Source organism: Pseudopipra pipra, chromosome 4, assembly GCF_036250125.1.
Source record: "Pseudopipra pipra isolate bDixPip1 chromosome 4, bDixPip1.hap1, whole genome shotgun sequence".
Lineage (NCBI taxonomy): Eukaryota > Metazoa > Chordata > Aves > Passeriformes > Pipridae > Pseudopipra > Pseudopipra pipra.
In genome coordinates, this window is record NC_087552.1 from 20,494,264 (window position 1) to 20,508,501 (window position 14,238).

Below are 14,238 nucleotides of genomic sequence, written 5' to 3' on the forward strand. Positions count from 1 at the left end.
GATGTCTCCAGACAGGGAGACTCCACGACCTCCTTGGGCAGCCCGCTCCTGTGCTCTGCCACCCTCAACATAAAGAACTTCTTCCTCATGTTGGAGGGAAACTTTTGTGGTTTAGTTTATGGCCATTGCTTCCTGTCCTGTGCAGAATCACACACCATCCTCTAGGCACCCACCTTTGAGATTTTTATATGCATAAATGAGACCCCTCTCAGTCTTCTCGAGACTAAACAGGCCCAGCTCCCACAGTCTCTCCTCAGAAGAGAGATGCTCCAGACTCATCATCATCTTCATTTCAACTGATGCTGCAGCCTCTGCTTATTCTGAAATATAGCAGGAGACCGCCTGGTTTTATAAGAAGAAAGCAAGAGAAGAAAATTCCAGCTGCATTTCAAAAAAATCAAACACTGCTTCTCCTTCTGGCTGGCAGGTGTTGACTGTAAGGAATCTGTCTTCAGGAGGGGAAATGACATTTAGTCAGAGCATCAGGAAAATGTAAAATATATATATAGTCACCTGTCCTTCAGCACGGAAAAAAATCAGATAAAAAGGAATGTATTACAGCATAGAATAAAGCAGTATAGAATAAAGACAGGTCTTGCTGCACAGGGCATCATGTTTCCCAAACAGCACCTTCACGCGTAAGAATACCACCTCCAAAACAGACTTCTTTTTTGGGCATAGCAATTGCTGAACAGCAATAAATGGCTGCCTGCTCTTTCCACTCAGCCACCCAAGGACCTCTTCAGGGGAGAAAGTGCATGCCAAAACAGTGCTTGCAGAGTACTTCCTCTGAAGAATTGATGTGCTCCCGTTTTCCCTGTTTTGGGGGCAGTGTTCCTGCACTCCCAGCCTTCAGAAGCCATGCAGCCTTGCTGTTGGAGAATCATCGGCTAAGGCACCAGACAATGAGAGCGGGGACTTTGTCTGGCAAAGGAAACCCCCGTGTTTCCTTTCATTAAGTGTAAACACGCCCCTTGCAAGTGCCTTTCTGCAGCTAAGTGCTCAGAGGAGGTGAGGGTTTTAAAGAAAGCTGAAACTTCACAGGTGGGAATTGCAGGAGCAATTCCCGGGAGTTAATGCCTTTTGCCGCATGTGATGATAACTAGCCACCTTACTACTTCTCATAAAAATTAAATGCCAACTCTCCTGGAGATGAGAGGGAGCAAATCCATGGTGTTTGTGATAAAACTGTGAGATTTGGCAACATTGCCGACTGCTGTGTTGATAATTGGTAGGTCTTGCTCTACAGGTGGGATCCAGGCCACAATCCAGGCAGATGTGGCCTGCAAACATGGGCATGCATTGCAGGGAGACTGGAGTGGTGTAACTGCTGTTCTGTTGATGCTGATGTTGTAAAATGCACCTGCTTGGGCGGAAGACTTGCTGTGCTAAGAGATCTGAAGCTGTGCTGTGAAGTTGGAGCCTTCAGTCTCTTTTTGTATGCTTTGTGATGCAACTCTTGGGGAAGAAGGTGAAAGACCAACATCACACCTTACACAGCAGTCTATCGCTTCGCTAGCAACACTTGCACTCTCCAGGAAAAATCGCTTTGCTCACCTGTGAGAAATAGAAGATCTTTTGCTTCCAGAAGCAGAGACATGGCCCTGAGGTGCTGAAATCCTGCCTGTGTCATTTGAAGTGCTACATGCAACTTGACCCCCTGGATAGGAAAAGGGAAGAGTAAAAGCATGATGGAAATTGTAACTCCAAGACTCTTTTGAAAATGATAGTGAATCACAAGCATCCTTTCTTTGTCAATCCTAGAGTGGGGACTTTAGAAGTGGCCTGAATTTTCAAACACAAGGGCCAGATTGCTTCCAGATTCTCCAGAGTCCTTCAGAACTGGCACTTCCACAGGAGCAGAAAAAATACTTGGACACAAAGCCCTCATGCTACAGAAGCCATTGTAGCACCGAGCTTTGTACACTTGTTGTGACAACCTGTTTGCTTTCTCACAGCCATCAATAGAGGGATGAGGCTCCTCACATGGCTCCTTCAGGAGCACGCTGATTAGCAGCACAAAATCCTAACTGTAGATTCCTCTTACCTAAAATCAGAGGAAAATTCTACACACTGCCAACTTTTATTCTTCCACAAAAGATGGAGGAACAGTCTGAGCAAGTTACAGTCTGTTTCACATGGGGAAGGGAATGAAGCCAGGCAGTGCTTCAAGAAAGACTGGAGCCAACAAATACGTGAGAACTTTTCAAAGCACAAAGGCAGAATGAGGGAAGGCACCCACTGGACCTGTTGTTTGTGAACAGAGAAGGACTGGTGGGTGCTGTGATGGTTGGAGGCCATCGGGCTCAGCCATCATGAAATCATCATTTGGGATTCTCAGAGAAGGAAGGATTGGGAGCAGCAGAACTCTGGGCTTTGAAGTTTGAGAGTTCTGGGGCTTTTTCATTCCAGATGGAAGTCCTGACTGGGTACACTTGTCTGTGGTGAGGATGATTCTACAGTCTGCTGTAAGAGTAGAAAGTGGCACACTCCCTGCGAGTAAATTTTTTCTTTTTTAATTTATTTTGATTGAGTTTCAAGAACAGGCTGGACAGGGCACTGGTAGGGTCACCTTCCCTGGAGGCATTTAAAAGACATGTAGATGAGGCACTTGGGGATACGGTGGGCTTGGCAGTGCCAGGTTAAAGTGCGTGAACTGATAACATGAGTATTGTTTGCCTGTCACCTCCTCTCTCCTCTTCAGGACTTTCAGGGGCTTGAAACCTAAAAGAGATTCCCTAAAGAAAGAAAACGGAAGCAGCAAGTTACATCTCACAGGTCTTGCTCTTTGCAGTCCAGGCTTGACTGGTTTAAAAGTGAGAGGAGGACGAGGGTGGGATGATGCTTCTGAACTTTGGAACGCTCGTGTGTTTTCTGTGTTCCTAAGCCTGCCTTCCTGTGGCCTGTCCACCACCTGATCTATTTGGTCTCTGCCTCATAAATCCCTTTTTTGAAGGGACTTGCCCATTTTGGCCCATTGGTTTCCTCCTCGTCCCACCTTCTAAGTTCTCCCACCTTCTCTTGGAACTTGCTTTTCTTTCGGTCTGTCTTTCTTTACACCCATTATGGCCTGACCTCTGTGCCTCACAGATGTGCACAGGGAAGCTCCCAGGGGTGTGACATAGGACCAAAAGGCTTCTTTGAGCTGTCAGAGCACTGCAGCAGCACACTGATAAGAAGGGACAATTAATACGGGATAAGTAAAGCAATTTTTCATCCACAGAATTTCAGTGTAGACCTGGGGCTTTCAGCAAGTGCATCACTTTCCAAATGACACCCTCACCTGTAAGGTGGAGCCCAAGATTTCCTCCAAGCCTTGGGCACTCTCAGCTTGTTTTCCGAGTCCCTGCGTTCTGTATATTTACAGCAGAGAACCTGCAGAGCTACAGGAGCTCAACAAAGAGACCTCCTCAGCAGCTGTGGTACACCCCAGTGTAAGGAGTTGGAGAGCTGAAAGGCAGATTTGTTACCACACAGTGTTCCCTGGGAAGCTGGGAATCAATTGTATCGGGGTGTGCCTTTGAATCACACACCAGTGATCATTGCACCAAATGTGTTTGCCTTACTAAGCACTACAAGCCCAGGATAAAGCTTCTAAAGGACACTCTGTTGTCCACCACCAGAGGACAGTCCCTTGATGTCTGCACTAAATCACCAGGGAAACAAGCTAAGCCTCAAATCCTTATTCCATGGAAGGGTAGAGCTCATTTCCAGAGGAGTTTTGTGCCCTTTCTTTCCTTCCATTGACATTCCTTTCTTTTCTTTTTCATGTTGGGTCCTGCTTTTAGCTCTAGATTTTGATAGAGACCAATTGCACCTGATTTTCATGGGGATGAAATGTCTGCAAGTCATCCTACAGCTAGTGTGGGATCTTGGGGCAGATCTGTGAGGCTGCGGTTTTTGGCTCTTCTAAACCCACAGTCTTGGGCTTTCCCTGTGCAGGGCATTCCAGGGCAGTGGGACAGGCTTCCAGTGACAGAAGAGAATTTTCCAGCATTTTTTTGGCATTAGCTGTAGAGAACATTCAGGGGCTCTGCATACATCTGCAAGCAAAGCTAGAGCAGCTGCTGTTGTGATGTCACTGGAACCGTTGTCCTGGTGCACGGACCGTTGTCCTGGTGCATGGAATGTTGTCCTGGTGCACGGACCATTGTCCTCATCCACGGAGTATTGTCCTGGTGCACAGACCGTTGTCCTCGTGCACGGGAGCCTCCGTGTGCACAGTGTGCTTGGCGTGCTCGTTGCGGGAGGGTGCTCCTCGTCGAGGCACTCACCTCCAGCAGGCTGCATTTGGACACCAGGGGTGTCCTTTTCTTCCTTGGCGTGCACAGGCTGCGGAATTCTTGCCCAGCATGGCTAAAGTGTTCCGGCGAATCTGTGCCGCCTTTCGCCGGGTTTTTCCTATGGCCTATGCTTTTTGTTCCCACCCAGACAAACCCGGGCTGCTGACCCATCTAGCGAGTAAGTAGAGGTTTTCTCCAGGTGCAGCCAACCTGGCTTTTGGATCAATGTGTTGTTTATGCTGCCCCTTAGTGACTGCATTGCCTTTGAAACCAAAATGCCCCACAGACACCATGATTTTGGTAAAGCTCATGTCAGGGGCATCAGCTCCAAAGGGGGTGTCTCCAGCCATTCACGGGGGTGTGGGCAGCATTTGCAATTGAACCCACAGGGTTCTGTGCCCTACACGGGTTAGTCCATGGCAGTGGAGTCTGTAATTTCCTCAGTTGTTGCTTCAGCCAATACAACTTCCCAAATGCAGATTGGCAGAGCTCCTCAGAAGTCCCTCTAAAGACTGTGCAGTTCTCTCCAGTTTTTCCCTAAATTCCATCATTCATAGGTTGGAATGTGTGACCTGCCACAATGTTTGCTCAAATAGCTCTTGCTTTGGTGATGAAATGCAAAGTTGAAGCAGTGTGTGGTCCCAAACTTGGGAGCTGTTTGTGTGCTGTGTCAGAAGAGAAGTGTCATGGCTAAGGGGAAGTTGGGGGCAGCTTTATTGGGGAAAAGAAAAGCAAAGAAGAGAAAGCAAGGGAAAAAGGAAAAGAAAAAGGAAAAGAAGAAAGGGAGGGGGAGGGGAAGGAGTGGGGCAGTGGGTAGGGGAGGGGGTGGGGAAAGGGGGTGAGGGGGCAGAATGAGGAGTGGGTGAGGGGGGCAGGGAAAGGGGCGGGTAAGGGGGCGGGGTAACAGGAGAGGTGAGGGGGCGGGGCAAGGGGCAGGGCAAGGGGGCGGGGTGAGGCAGGGCGGGGCAAGGCAGGGTGGGGCGAGGCGGGGCGAGGAGAGGAGAGCTGTTTTAGCTCTTGGGCACAAGAAATCAATGACTGGGAGGGGGAGGGGGAAGGGGAGGGGCAGGGGAGGGGCAGGGTGCAGGGCGAGGGTGGAGATGAGGGATGTGGCAAGGGGTGGGGTGAGGGGTGGAGAAAGGCAGGGCAGGGCAAGGTGAGGCGAGGTGAGGCGAGGACAGCTGTTTTAGCTCTTGGGCAGAACAGAATCAATGACTGTCAAAGGACAATGTGCCTTTTCTTGACCAAGTTTCTCTTCATTTGATTTAGAATAAGAAAAATAGAAACTGCCCTGGCAAAACAGGGCAGAAAACTAGGCCCAAGAAGCTGTAGCAAAACAACAACCTGCTATATTGTGCTCTTCTCTTGCTCCCTGTGTGAAAGAACTGTGCTACTGAAGGGATGTTGTGAAAGAAAAATGCTCTCCGTTTGGGTTGACTTTTTCCATGGGATTCCCCACAACAGCCAGTTTTCTAACATCTCCTTCATTTTCCTTTCCCCATTGCAGGTAAATATGTGTTTAGAAACAGAAGAGGCCGTCCTTCGGTGAGTGACAAAGTAACCCTGACATTCCTAGCCTTTCAGCAGCAAGCCCTGACCTTCGCTTGTTGCAATCGAGTGCCAACCCTCAAGGCAGAAAGAAAGTCTTCTCAGTGTCTTTGCATCAGCAGAAAAGGCTTCCCTGGCTATTTTTTTTTTGTCTCTTGGAAGCCTTTTATGTAGATGACAGTCTGGTTCTGCAGACAGAAAGTTTCTTGCTGCTTTTAGCCATGGGGGAACAACAGCAGTTCACAACAAGATGCACTGCTGCCTAATTAGCCCCCTTGAATTTAGCTGGAGCAACTTAGAATCCCCTTGCTATCAAAGGTTATGATTTCTCCTTAGTACAGCTGGATAGATAGCTGCATAGAAATAAGGTTCTAAATGATATGTGACTGCCTGTCGCTCACACTGCTGTCTGTCCACAGAGGAAACTACCTCGAGCTGACCCTCCTCAGGCTCCTTCTCTTCCTTCCCTTTATGAGGATACAGAGGAGGAAGACAACAACGAAACTCCACCTGTTGTTGCACCAGAGCCTGAACAGCCAAACTCTGTAAGAGCCAGCTTTGCCTAGCACTCTCATTACTGTAATTCAGAGCTGCCTGTTTCAGACCAGACAGCACTTGCCCCTCATGGCTGAAAATCCTGAGGGCTGGAATCCTACCATAACAAAGTGTTTCCTCCCCCCCAGCCACTGACACCTGGAAAATGGGTTCTGAACTTTCAAGTTCAGTCATTGTTTTCCTGGCATTCTGACAGGGCCCACAAATTTCTCTCTGTATGGGATGTGAGGTAGCCTTGTGTCTGTAAATGGGGAGACACTTAGCCTGCAGTGTCTGTGCAGCCTCCCTGTCACCAGCAGAGCGAGCGCTCCAAAGGCACAGTTCACAGCCTTGCTGCATGTGGATACCTGGGAGAAACTGTCCCATGCAGGTCCCTGCCCTCCTCCATGCACTATTTAGGGGGCTAAATGGACACTTTAAACTACACCCATAACTTTTACATGACCAAAGTTGGGTGAGAAGAGTCCTACGCAGCTCGGTCATGGCAAGAGGAGGTCGGTCTCTGAGAAGGGCTGGAACTTAATGGCTGTTCCCTAAAGCTTGAAATACTGATGAGAAGTATCTCTGCAAGCCTCCTTTCTGACACAAACTGATTTCTTGTCACAGACCAATACATGCTCTGGAACAAAATCTTCCATTGCCCTGGAAGCTGCTGCCCTGGAAGCCGCTGCACTGGAAGCCGCTGACAAAGACAACACTCCCACACCTGAGATCCCCTACCTGAGCACTTCCAGCAGTTCCTGCAGCAGCACCAACGGGCAGCAAAAGACGGTAGAGGATGACAGCCTCAAGAAACTGAGTATGTCTTCTACATTTCTTGCCTGATAGGGCAGTGCTAATGTTCCTAGACAACAAACACTTGCCTTGCTACCTGTTCTTTTCTGTCTCCTCAGAATGTTTCTCCCTCTTTCTCCAGTTTCCTGTCAATGTAACTCTTCAAAAGACTGTAGAAAACCAGTCTTTGTGGAAGCCATCTGGACTTCAGATCTGCCTCTCTTCTTGTTGTTGTTGTTGTTATTGTTGTTGTTGTTGTTGTTACCCAACTGACTTCAGCCCCAGGCAGAGGAGCTGCAGTTCTGACCTGCTGGAGGCTGGTATTGTCATCCTGAAGTGACCATCTTTCATTTGTTTTTTTCAGGGAGTATTGTGAGTGTGGGAGATCCTATGAAGAAGTACGTTGAATGGGAAAAAATTGCCAGTGGGTAAGTCTGATCACAGTTCCTTCCACAAAGCCAGGTATTTTGCTGGTGCAAGGTCAGGCGGGAAGTCAGACAGGCTCCAAACATGTTTGGACACTGCGTTTAGATCCTCCTGCCTCTCAGTGCTGATCCCAATTCAGAACTGTGGTCAGATGGCATCCACAAAGACAACTGCATGCTGGCAGTGTCTTGCCCGCAGCAAGGAGCAGGATCTCCTGTCCTTCAAGTGCCTGGCACCTGTTTGTCTCTTTGCTTACGAGAAATGATGTCTCCGTGTCTCCAAATAATACAGCCAAGGAAAAGAAAGGAGAAAGAAACTTTCTTGCCAAAAAGAGCAACTGACCTCCTGAGACCAGATAACAGTTCTCAGGAACTTCCAATATTTTGCAGAAAACAATAGTCAGTGGTCAGCAGTATAACCACATTGTTTAGAAACAGAAAACAGAGATAAAAAAGAAACTCTCTTTTTTATGTAGCAGAAGTAGAAAAACACAATTACTAATAGACCCAGTGTCAAGGCAGTTGAGAGGAAGATGCATCCTGATGATGGCAAATGACCTCAAAGGTGGCTGGAGACTGGTTTCCTTACAGGCTGGAGAAAACCATTTCTAGATCCTTTCCTCTAATGGCCCCTCACATGTGTTCAGGCTTCTCAGAATAGGGTGTTGCCTGAGATTGGCAGAGACCTTCAAAGGAGGGATCTGAGAACAAAGCAGTTAGAGGTCTGAGCACTCAACAAGGCCAAATGGAAAAAGAAGGAAATATATTCCTTTCCAGTTTTTGTGGACATGCTCCCCCACCTTAGGGAGGGGTCTGAATTAAGTTAATCTGGGCTGTACACTTGAGATTTTCTCCAGCCCTTCATGCTGCACCCAAGTTTTCTCTTGGATACCCTGCATGGCACAGGGCCGGTAGGCTGCTCTGCTCTTGGCTGAAGCATACATGGAGCCAGGTGATTTAGAAACACTCCAGGCAGCAGACGTCTCCTGTCTGGGCTGGCTTTCATTCCTTTCTTCGCTGCTGTTTTCTTTCTAGTGGCTTCGGAACAGTCTATGCAGCGACCGACACTGCCACAGGAGGAGAGGTAAGTGTAAACATGCCCAGCAGATTTTGCAGCTTTTGGGGCTACAGCTTCAGACTTCTGAAATCGCATTTCTGGCTGTCAGCAAATACCTCTGGATCTTCTGGGGAGTTTCTCATCCCCCATGCAGTGCTGGGCTTTGGAACTGGGCTTGGATAGAAGTCTGTGAGGGATCAAAAGCCCTAAGCCCTGATCCTAACCCAGAGCATACCCAGAAAATGCCAGAGAGCATGTTCTTTCTTTTTCAATCCAGGAAACAATTACAAATCTAAACTGCGTTCGAGAGTGTTCTTTAGAGTTGCAAAATCAAAATTTGGTCTGATCTTGTGCAAGACACTTCCCAAGTTAATGGTTTTCAATGTCATTTTAGGTGGCCATAAAGCAAATGTGTCTCCAAAAACAGCTCAAAAAGGAACAAATTGTTGATGAGCTCATTGTCATGAGGGACAACAAGCATCCAAATATTGTTAACTATTTAGACAGGTAAGTAGTTCGGGTATGATCATGTGACTGTTCCTTTACAGACTGCAAGCCAAAGGTTAAAAGAACCCCCTTTGGTCTCTGGCAGAGAAGTCAGCTTTCTAGTATTATTTTTTATCTATTCCTATACATTGTATGGGAGGAGAGTGCATTTTGTCTGCATTCATCTTTTCTGGCATGCATTGTTTCAAGTCATCCCTATCTTCCTAAAACAACAGCCTGGAAGTTCATTACTTCCAGGTTGGTTTTGCTCTTTGTTTGGGGTTTCTTTTTAAGTTGATCATATTTTCTGTCTCTTGTGACAACTGCTGATAAATCATCATAGAAATTATTTCTCTGTATTTTTCACTCCCTTGCCATCTGAGACATCTCAGTTTTCATGGATGTGCCTTTCTCACTTAGACTACACAGGTTCCAAGGAGTGTATAGCCTAGGAGGAATGTCTCTGCATTTTATTCTGTGTTCATTCCCGACTCTTCCAAGAACAGAAATCGAGTTCAGTATTTAGGTAGGGTAATTTAGCTATGCCCATTCTCCATGCCATTGTTTTCTTCTTTCAGCTACCTGGTTGGAGATAAACTGTGGATAGTGATGGAATACCTAGACGGAGGCTCCTTAAGCGATGTTGTTAAGGAAATAAACATGAGTGAAGGAATGATGGCAGCTGTCGCTCGAGAGGTAAGGGATGCCACTGGTGCTTCCAGTTGTTTGGGCAGGCTGGGACTTCTAAACAAGCAGCAAGAACAGGAGTGATTTCATGGTTAGAGCTTTGTTTCCGTGTTGCTTTTCCAATATGGAGAAGAAAGAGCATCTTCAGTGAATGGCCTGCCAGTACAACTCTTGCTGTACCCTCTCTCTTTTTTCTTATTTTATTTACTATTGGCAACTTTGCCAAATCATTTGCCTGGACCCTGTCTCTACTGCATTCCCTGCCTCTAAGTGCAAACATGCTGGTGGCAGAATTTTATACTAACAGCAAAGAAAAACAGAAACTCATTTGTCACAGTCCTCAGCTGAAAGGCAGAGCATTCCACCCAAAATGGTGTTTGCATCTGCAAAATTACTAAAATGCTACTTCCTAGTCTGCTCTTCCAGCTAGCAATAAGATCTTGGTCCTGCAGCCTCCCACCCAGAAGCGATCCACTTGATCCCTTCAGGAGAGGGAGTTTCTCTGTTTTGGCAAACCATGATTTACCCTTTGCATGGAGAGAGCCCACACACTGCATTTTGTCATTTTGTCTGTGTCTGCAGGGGTGCAGCATGACAACAATTGCCATTTCCCTTTTCAAACCTCCAAAGGGAATGTGCCTTCCCTTAGAAAGGTAGGGGTTTACTAGTGCAGAGGCAGCAGCAAGCTCTTCCTCTTGACACCACCATGGTCTGCCAGTCCTCACCGTTCACCTAGAACTGAAATCTTTAAAACCATTGCCTTTCTTGGGTGAGGAAATCGGGTCATTCATTTTTACTCTCCTGTTTCTTTTTTCTCTCTCAGTGCCTGCAAGCACTGGCCTTCCTCCATTGCCACCAAGTGATCCACAGGGATCTCAAAGGCGATAACATTCTTCTTGGAATGGATGGATCCGTCAAGTTGGGTAGGTGTTCTTGCTCAGCCGTGCTGTTCCCGGGATGTGGCGCGTGGGGCTGCTGGAGACTGCCTGCCAGTTCCCAAAAAGCGGTGCCTGTGGGAGTGCAGGGAGCACTGCTACAAGCTGAGAGCACACTTGCAATGTGCAGAGAGGAACAAGGTGTCCTTGGCTACAGCCCTGAGGAAACAGAGCATGGCCGCTTTTCCTGCTGGATTCAGCCTCCTCAGCCTTCTAGTGGGCAATTCTTGCACTTGGCTTCGTGATTCAGGCTGGCTTTCATGATACTGGCTTTTGTCCTCAGCTGATTTTGGTCTCGCTGCTCGCATCACACCTGAGCAGAGCAAACGAAGCTCAGTCGTCGGCACGGCTCACTGGATGGCCCCCGAATATCTAACTAAAGAAGAATACGGACCCAAAGTGGATATTTGGGCACTGGGCATCACAGTGATAGAAATGCTGGAAGGAGAACCTCCTTATTTTTGGGAGCTTCCTCACAGGGTAAGGTGCAAATACTACCAGATAACCACTGTCTTTCTCATCTGTCCCATGTTTTGCCTCCATTGAGAAAAAATACCATTCCCACCAGCTTGAACTAGTTCAACCAAAGCCAAGGCAAAAAAAAAAAGCCCCAGAGCACATCCACATCCTCTATAGCTTTAGTTGTGTCACTCTTGAAAATAACCTGTAAAGCCTGTAAAGTCCATCCTCAGAGAAGCAAAAGGTGCTTTTGCTGATGGAGTTCCTCCTAACTTGGTCAGCCAATGAAATCAGCTGTCAAGGCAAGATCATTTGGGTGTTGGAAGACCTGTGGCTGCACTGGGGCCTTTTTCTTGGTGTCAAAAAATCATTTTGAACCCTCTGCCCAGGAAGAAACTGCCACTGGAAGATGGAGCATCAAAAATGGGGTCTGTGGGAGCAGTTAGGGAGATGAAAGAAAGAGGTAAAGTCCTGTGTTTCCTTTTCCTCCAGGCCATGCAGCTCATCATTTTAAAGGGGATACCGGAGCTGCAAAACCGCGAGAAACTGTCCCCTGCATTGCAGGACTTTCTGAACTGCTGCTTGCAGGTAGACGAGGACAGTCGATGGTCTGCTGAGAAACTTCTGCAGGTAAAATGCAAAGTGGCTGCCAGTCACACAACTGTCCCATGCATCGGTGTTCTCGTCTGCTAAACTCCAAGGCATCAGGTGCCCCCGCCTCGTATTAATCCCCAGAAGTGCTCTGTCCTCTGATCATTTTGGTGGCCCTGATTTGGATCTAAGGGAGCCTGTTCAGTTTTGTCAGGTTCCTAATGCCAGGAACGGAGCCCTGAAATGGTGCTGGTGGTGGAGGAACCCAATAAAATCAGTGCCTGCCAAGTGGTCCGAGAACTTGGCTGTGGGAAGGAAGGGGCTGGGGGCAGCTCCCTGTGAGCCCAAATCCTACTGGGATAAACATTTCTTGGTGACCTTGAGTTTCCTGAAGAGCAGCTTACGCTCCTCATCTTTTTTGACTACTAGAATAGCCCATGTCTTTAGGAAAGAAGAACCTAAGTAAGTATTTTGAGTTTCCTGAAAGGACCAAAGCCCTGGGACAGCAAGCAGCATTCCCACAGCCCTGGCAGGGCAAATATCCCACTGAGCTTGAGAAAGGGGTTAATAGGATTATGGGCCACGTCTGCCTGTCATAACAAGGTCCTGGACATGAAGACAGAGGTGCAGATGGTCCCCTCAGTCCTATTTCTGCACATTTCTAGTAACCTGAGGAATACTGCTTGAGCTCGTGAGGAACTGAGTTTGGAAAGTAATGGTCCATTTCTCTTCTTTTCCTTTGGGCAGCATCCATTTTTACTCTCAGCCTTGCCCCTCTCCGGCCTGACGACTGTGATCAATGCAGCAAACCAGCTGTGGGAGGCCAGACAGAGGAAGGGTTTTGGCATGCCTTCCTCCAGTTCCATCGATGGGTGGAACTCAGAACAAAACTGAAGGAGCCTCATCCCCGGTGTATACCCTGGGGGAGTTCTACAGAGGAGGGGGCGCTTAGGAGTCGATTAGGGCACAGGGCATCACCACCAGCAGGTGGTGAGCAACTGCATTGTACATTGCTTGTTTTGCTTGGGTTTCATCCCTTTCTCCGTTTTACTACTGTTACAATTAGGATTTGCATTAGTATTACTATTAGTGTTTGTATTAGTATTAGTGTTAGTATTACTATTTGTATTCATATTGGATTTTACTCTGTTTCAATTATTAAACTGTTCTTATCTCAACATATGAGTTCTACTTCTGATTTTCCTCCCTGTTCCACTGGGGAGAGGGATGGGGATGGGGATGAGGATGGGGATGGGGATGGGGATGGGGGGGAGCAAGCAGCTGTGTGGTGCTTAGTTACCAGCGCAGCTGGTAACTTAAACCACAACACTTCACCAGCACATGATTCTTCAACGAGTCCAACTATTCTGTCACCTTTTCTTCAGATGAGATTTAAAATCTTGGTATCATGAAAATCACCATCAACACACCCGTGATTCACGTAATTCAGTATCCTGTCTTTCAGTTAGACACGTTAGACATAGCAGAGAGTTCAGAATAAGGTCCAGAAGTCCTGAAACACACATGAAATATGTGCAGATAAAGGAAGCATCTTCATTGTCTAGGCAACCAAAGCCAATTTATGCCATAAATTCTAAGGGGTTAGAATATTTTTTTAGTTTTCCTGAATGAAAATGTAGATGTTTTCCACCCACAAAACTTGTTTTCCCTACATTCTTGACCCTGGTCTCTCAAAGGCTTGTGTTTCCAAGGTTATGCACACACGGCACTGAGAAGTCCACTTACTATTTTTAAATTTGGTCCTTCTTAATTTCACTGTGGCCTCTAGTTGAAAACATGAAAGAGGTTAGCATAAATATTGGCATTCCATCCATGCTTTATTATTTAATCTATATACTTACCTCCACATTGAGTAGTACTGACTGCTGCGTGGTCAGTGGAACTTTTTTTTCCGAGCCTTAGTAAGAAAAAAGACTCAGTAATAATTTTTTACTATGTAAATTTTTGTAAGTCTTTCTTGACTTTCATCAACCATTTCTTTTGCAAATTAGAGCTGATAGGCACTTTCACCAAGCCTGTTATGGAGTACCTAGTAATACAATATTATACAGGTACCTAGTGATACAATATTCTACTTTTGGATTTTCCATCCCATGTCCTAGCAACAGCATTGTTTTTTCCCAGTGTAGTCCTAAAGCTGGACTCACTCCACAAAGAAAATCACACCCTTTTTTTGATGCTCCAGAGGCTGTAGACATGTGAATAAGTGCTACTTGACTGAAAAAACCAACCAACCAACCAAATAAAAAAAATCAGCCAAAACTCTCATGCCCACTTCTGACACTGAACAGGGTCTTACACTTTCTGTGCATGAGTTTAGATCTTATTTTGAAGCTGAGTTCCTACAGCTGTTGTTTTCAGATTGGGACTGTGTCTCAATGATGCATTTCATTACCTTTTCATCAGTGGCACCTTCC

General features: G+C 46.8%; 1 protein-coding gene across 1 annotated transcript in view; it reads left to right on the forward strand.

Moving 5' to 3' along the window:
- Positions 1–12,978, forward strand: part of LOC135412896 (serine/threonine-protein kinase PAK 3-like) — a 24,030-nt gene extending 11,052 nt beyond the window's left edge. Inside the window, exons 2-12 of the mRNA XM_064651883.1 lie at positions 5,791–5,828; positions 6,251–6,376; positions 6,993–7,185; positions 7,525–7,588; positions 8,621–8,669; positions 9,037–9,149; positions 9,707–9,824; positions 10,639–10,738; positions 11,034–11,230; positions 11,702–11,839; positions 12,548–12,978. Coding sequence (XP_064507953.1) covers positions 5,791–5,828; positions 6,251–6,376; positions 6,993–7,185; positions 7,525–7,588; positions 8,621–8,669; positions 9,037–9,149; positions 9,707–9,824; positions 10,639–10,738; positions 11,034–11,230; positions 11,702–11,839; positions 12,548–12,694 — 1,283 coding nt within the window. The 3' untranslated portion in view covers positions 12,695–12,978. The remainder of the gene's footprint in view (positions 1–5,790; positions 5,829–6,250; positions 6,377–6,992; positions 7,186–7,524; positions 7,589–8,620; positions 8,670–9,036; positions 9,150–9,706; positions 9,825–10,638; positions 10,739–11,033; positions 11,231–11,701; positions 11,840–12,547) is intronic.
- The last annotated feature ends 1,260 nt before the right edge of the window (positions 12,979–14,238 follow it).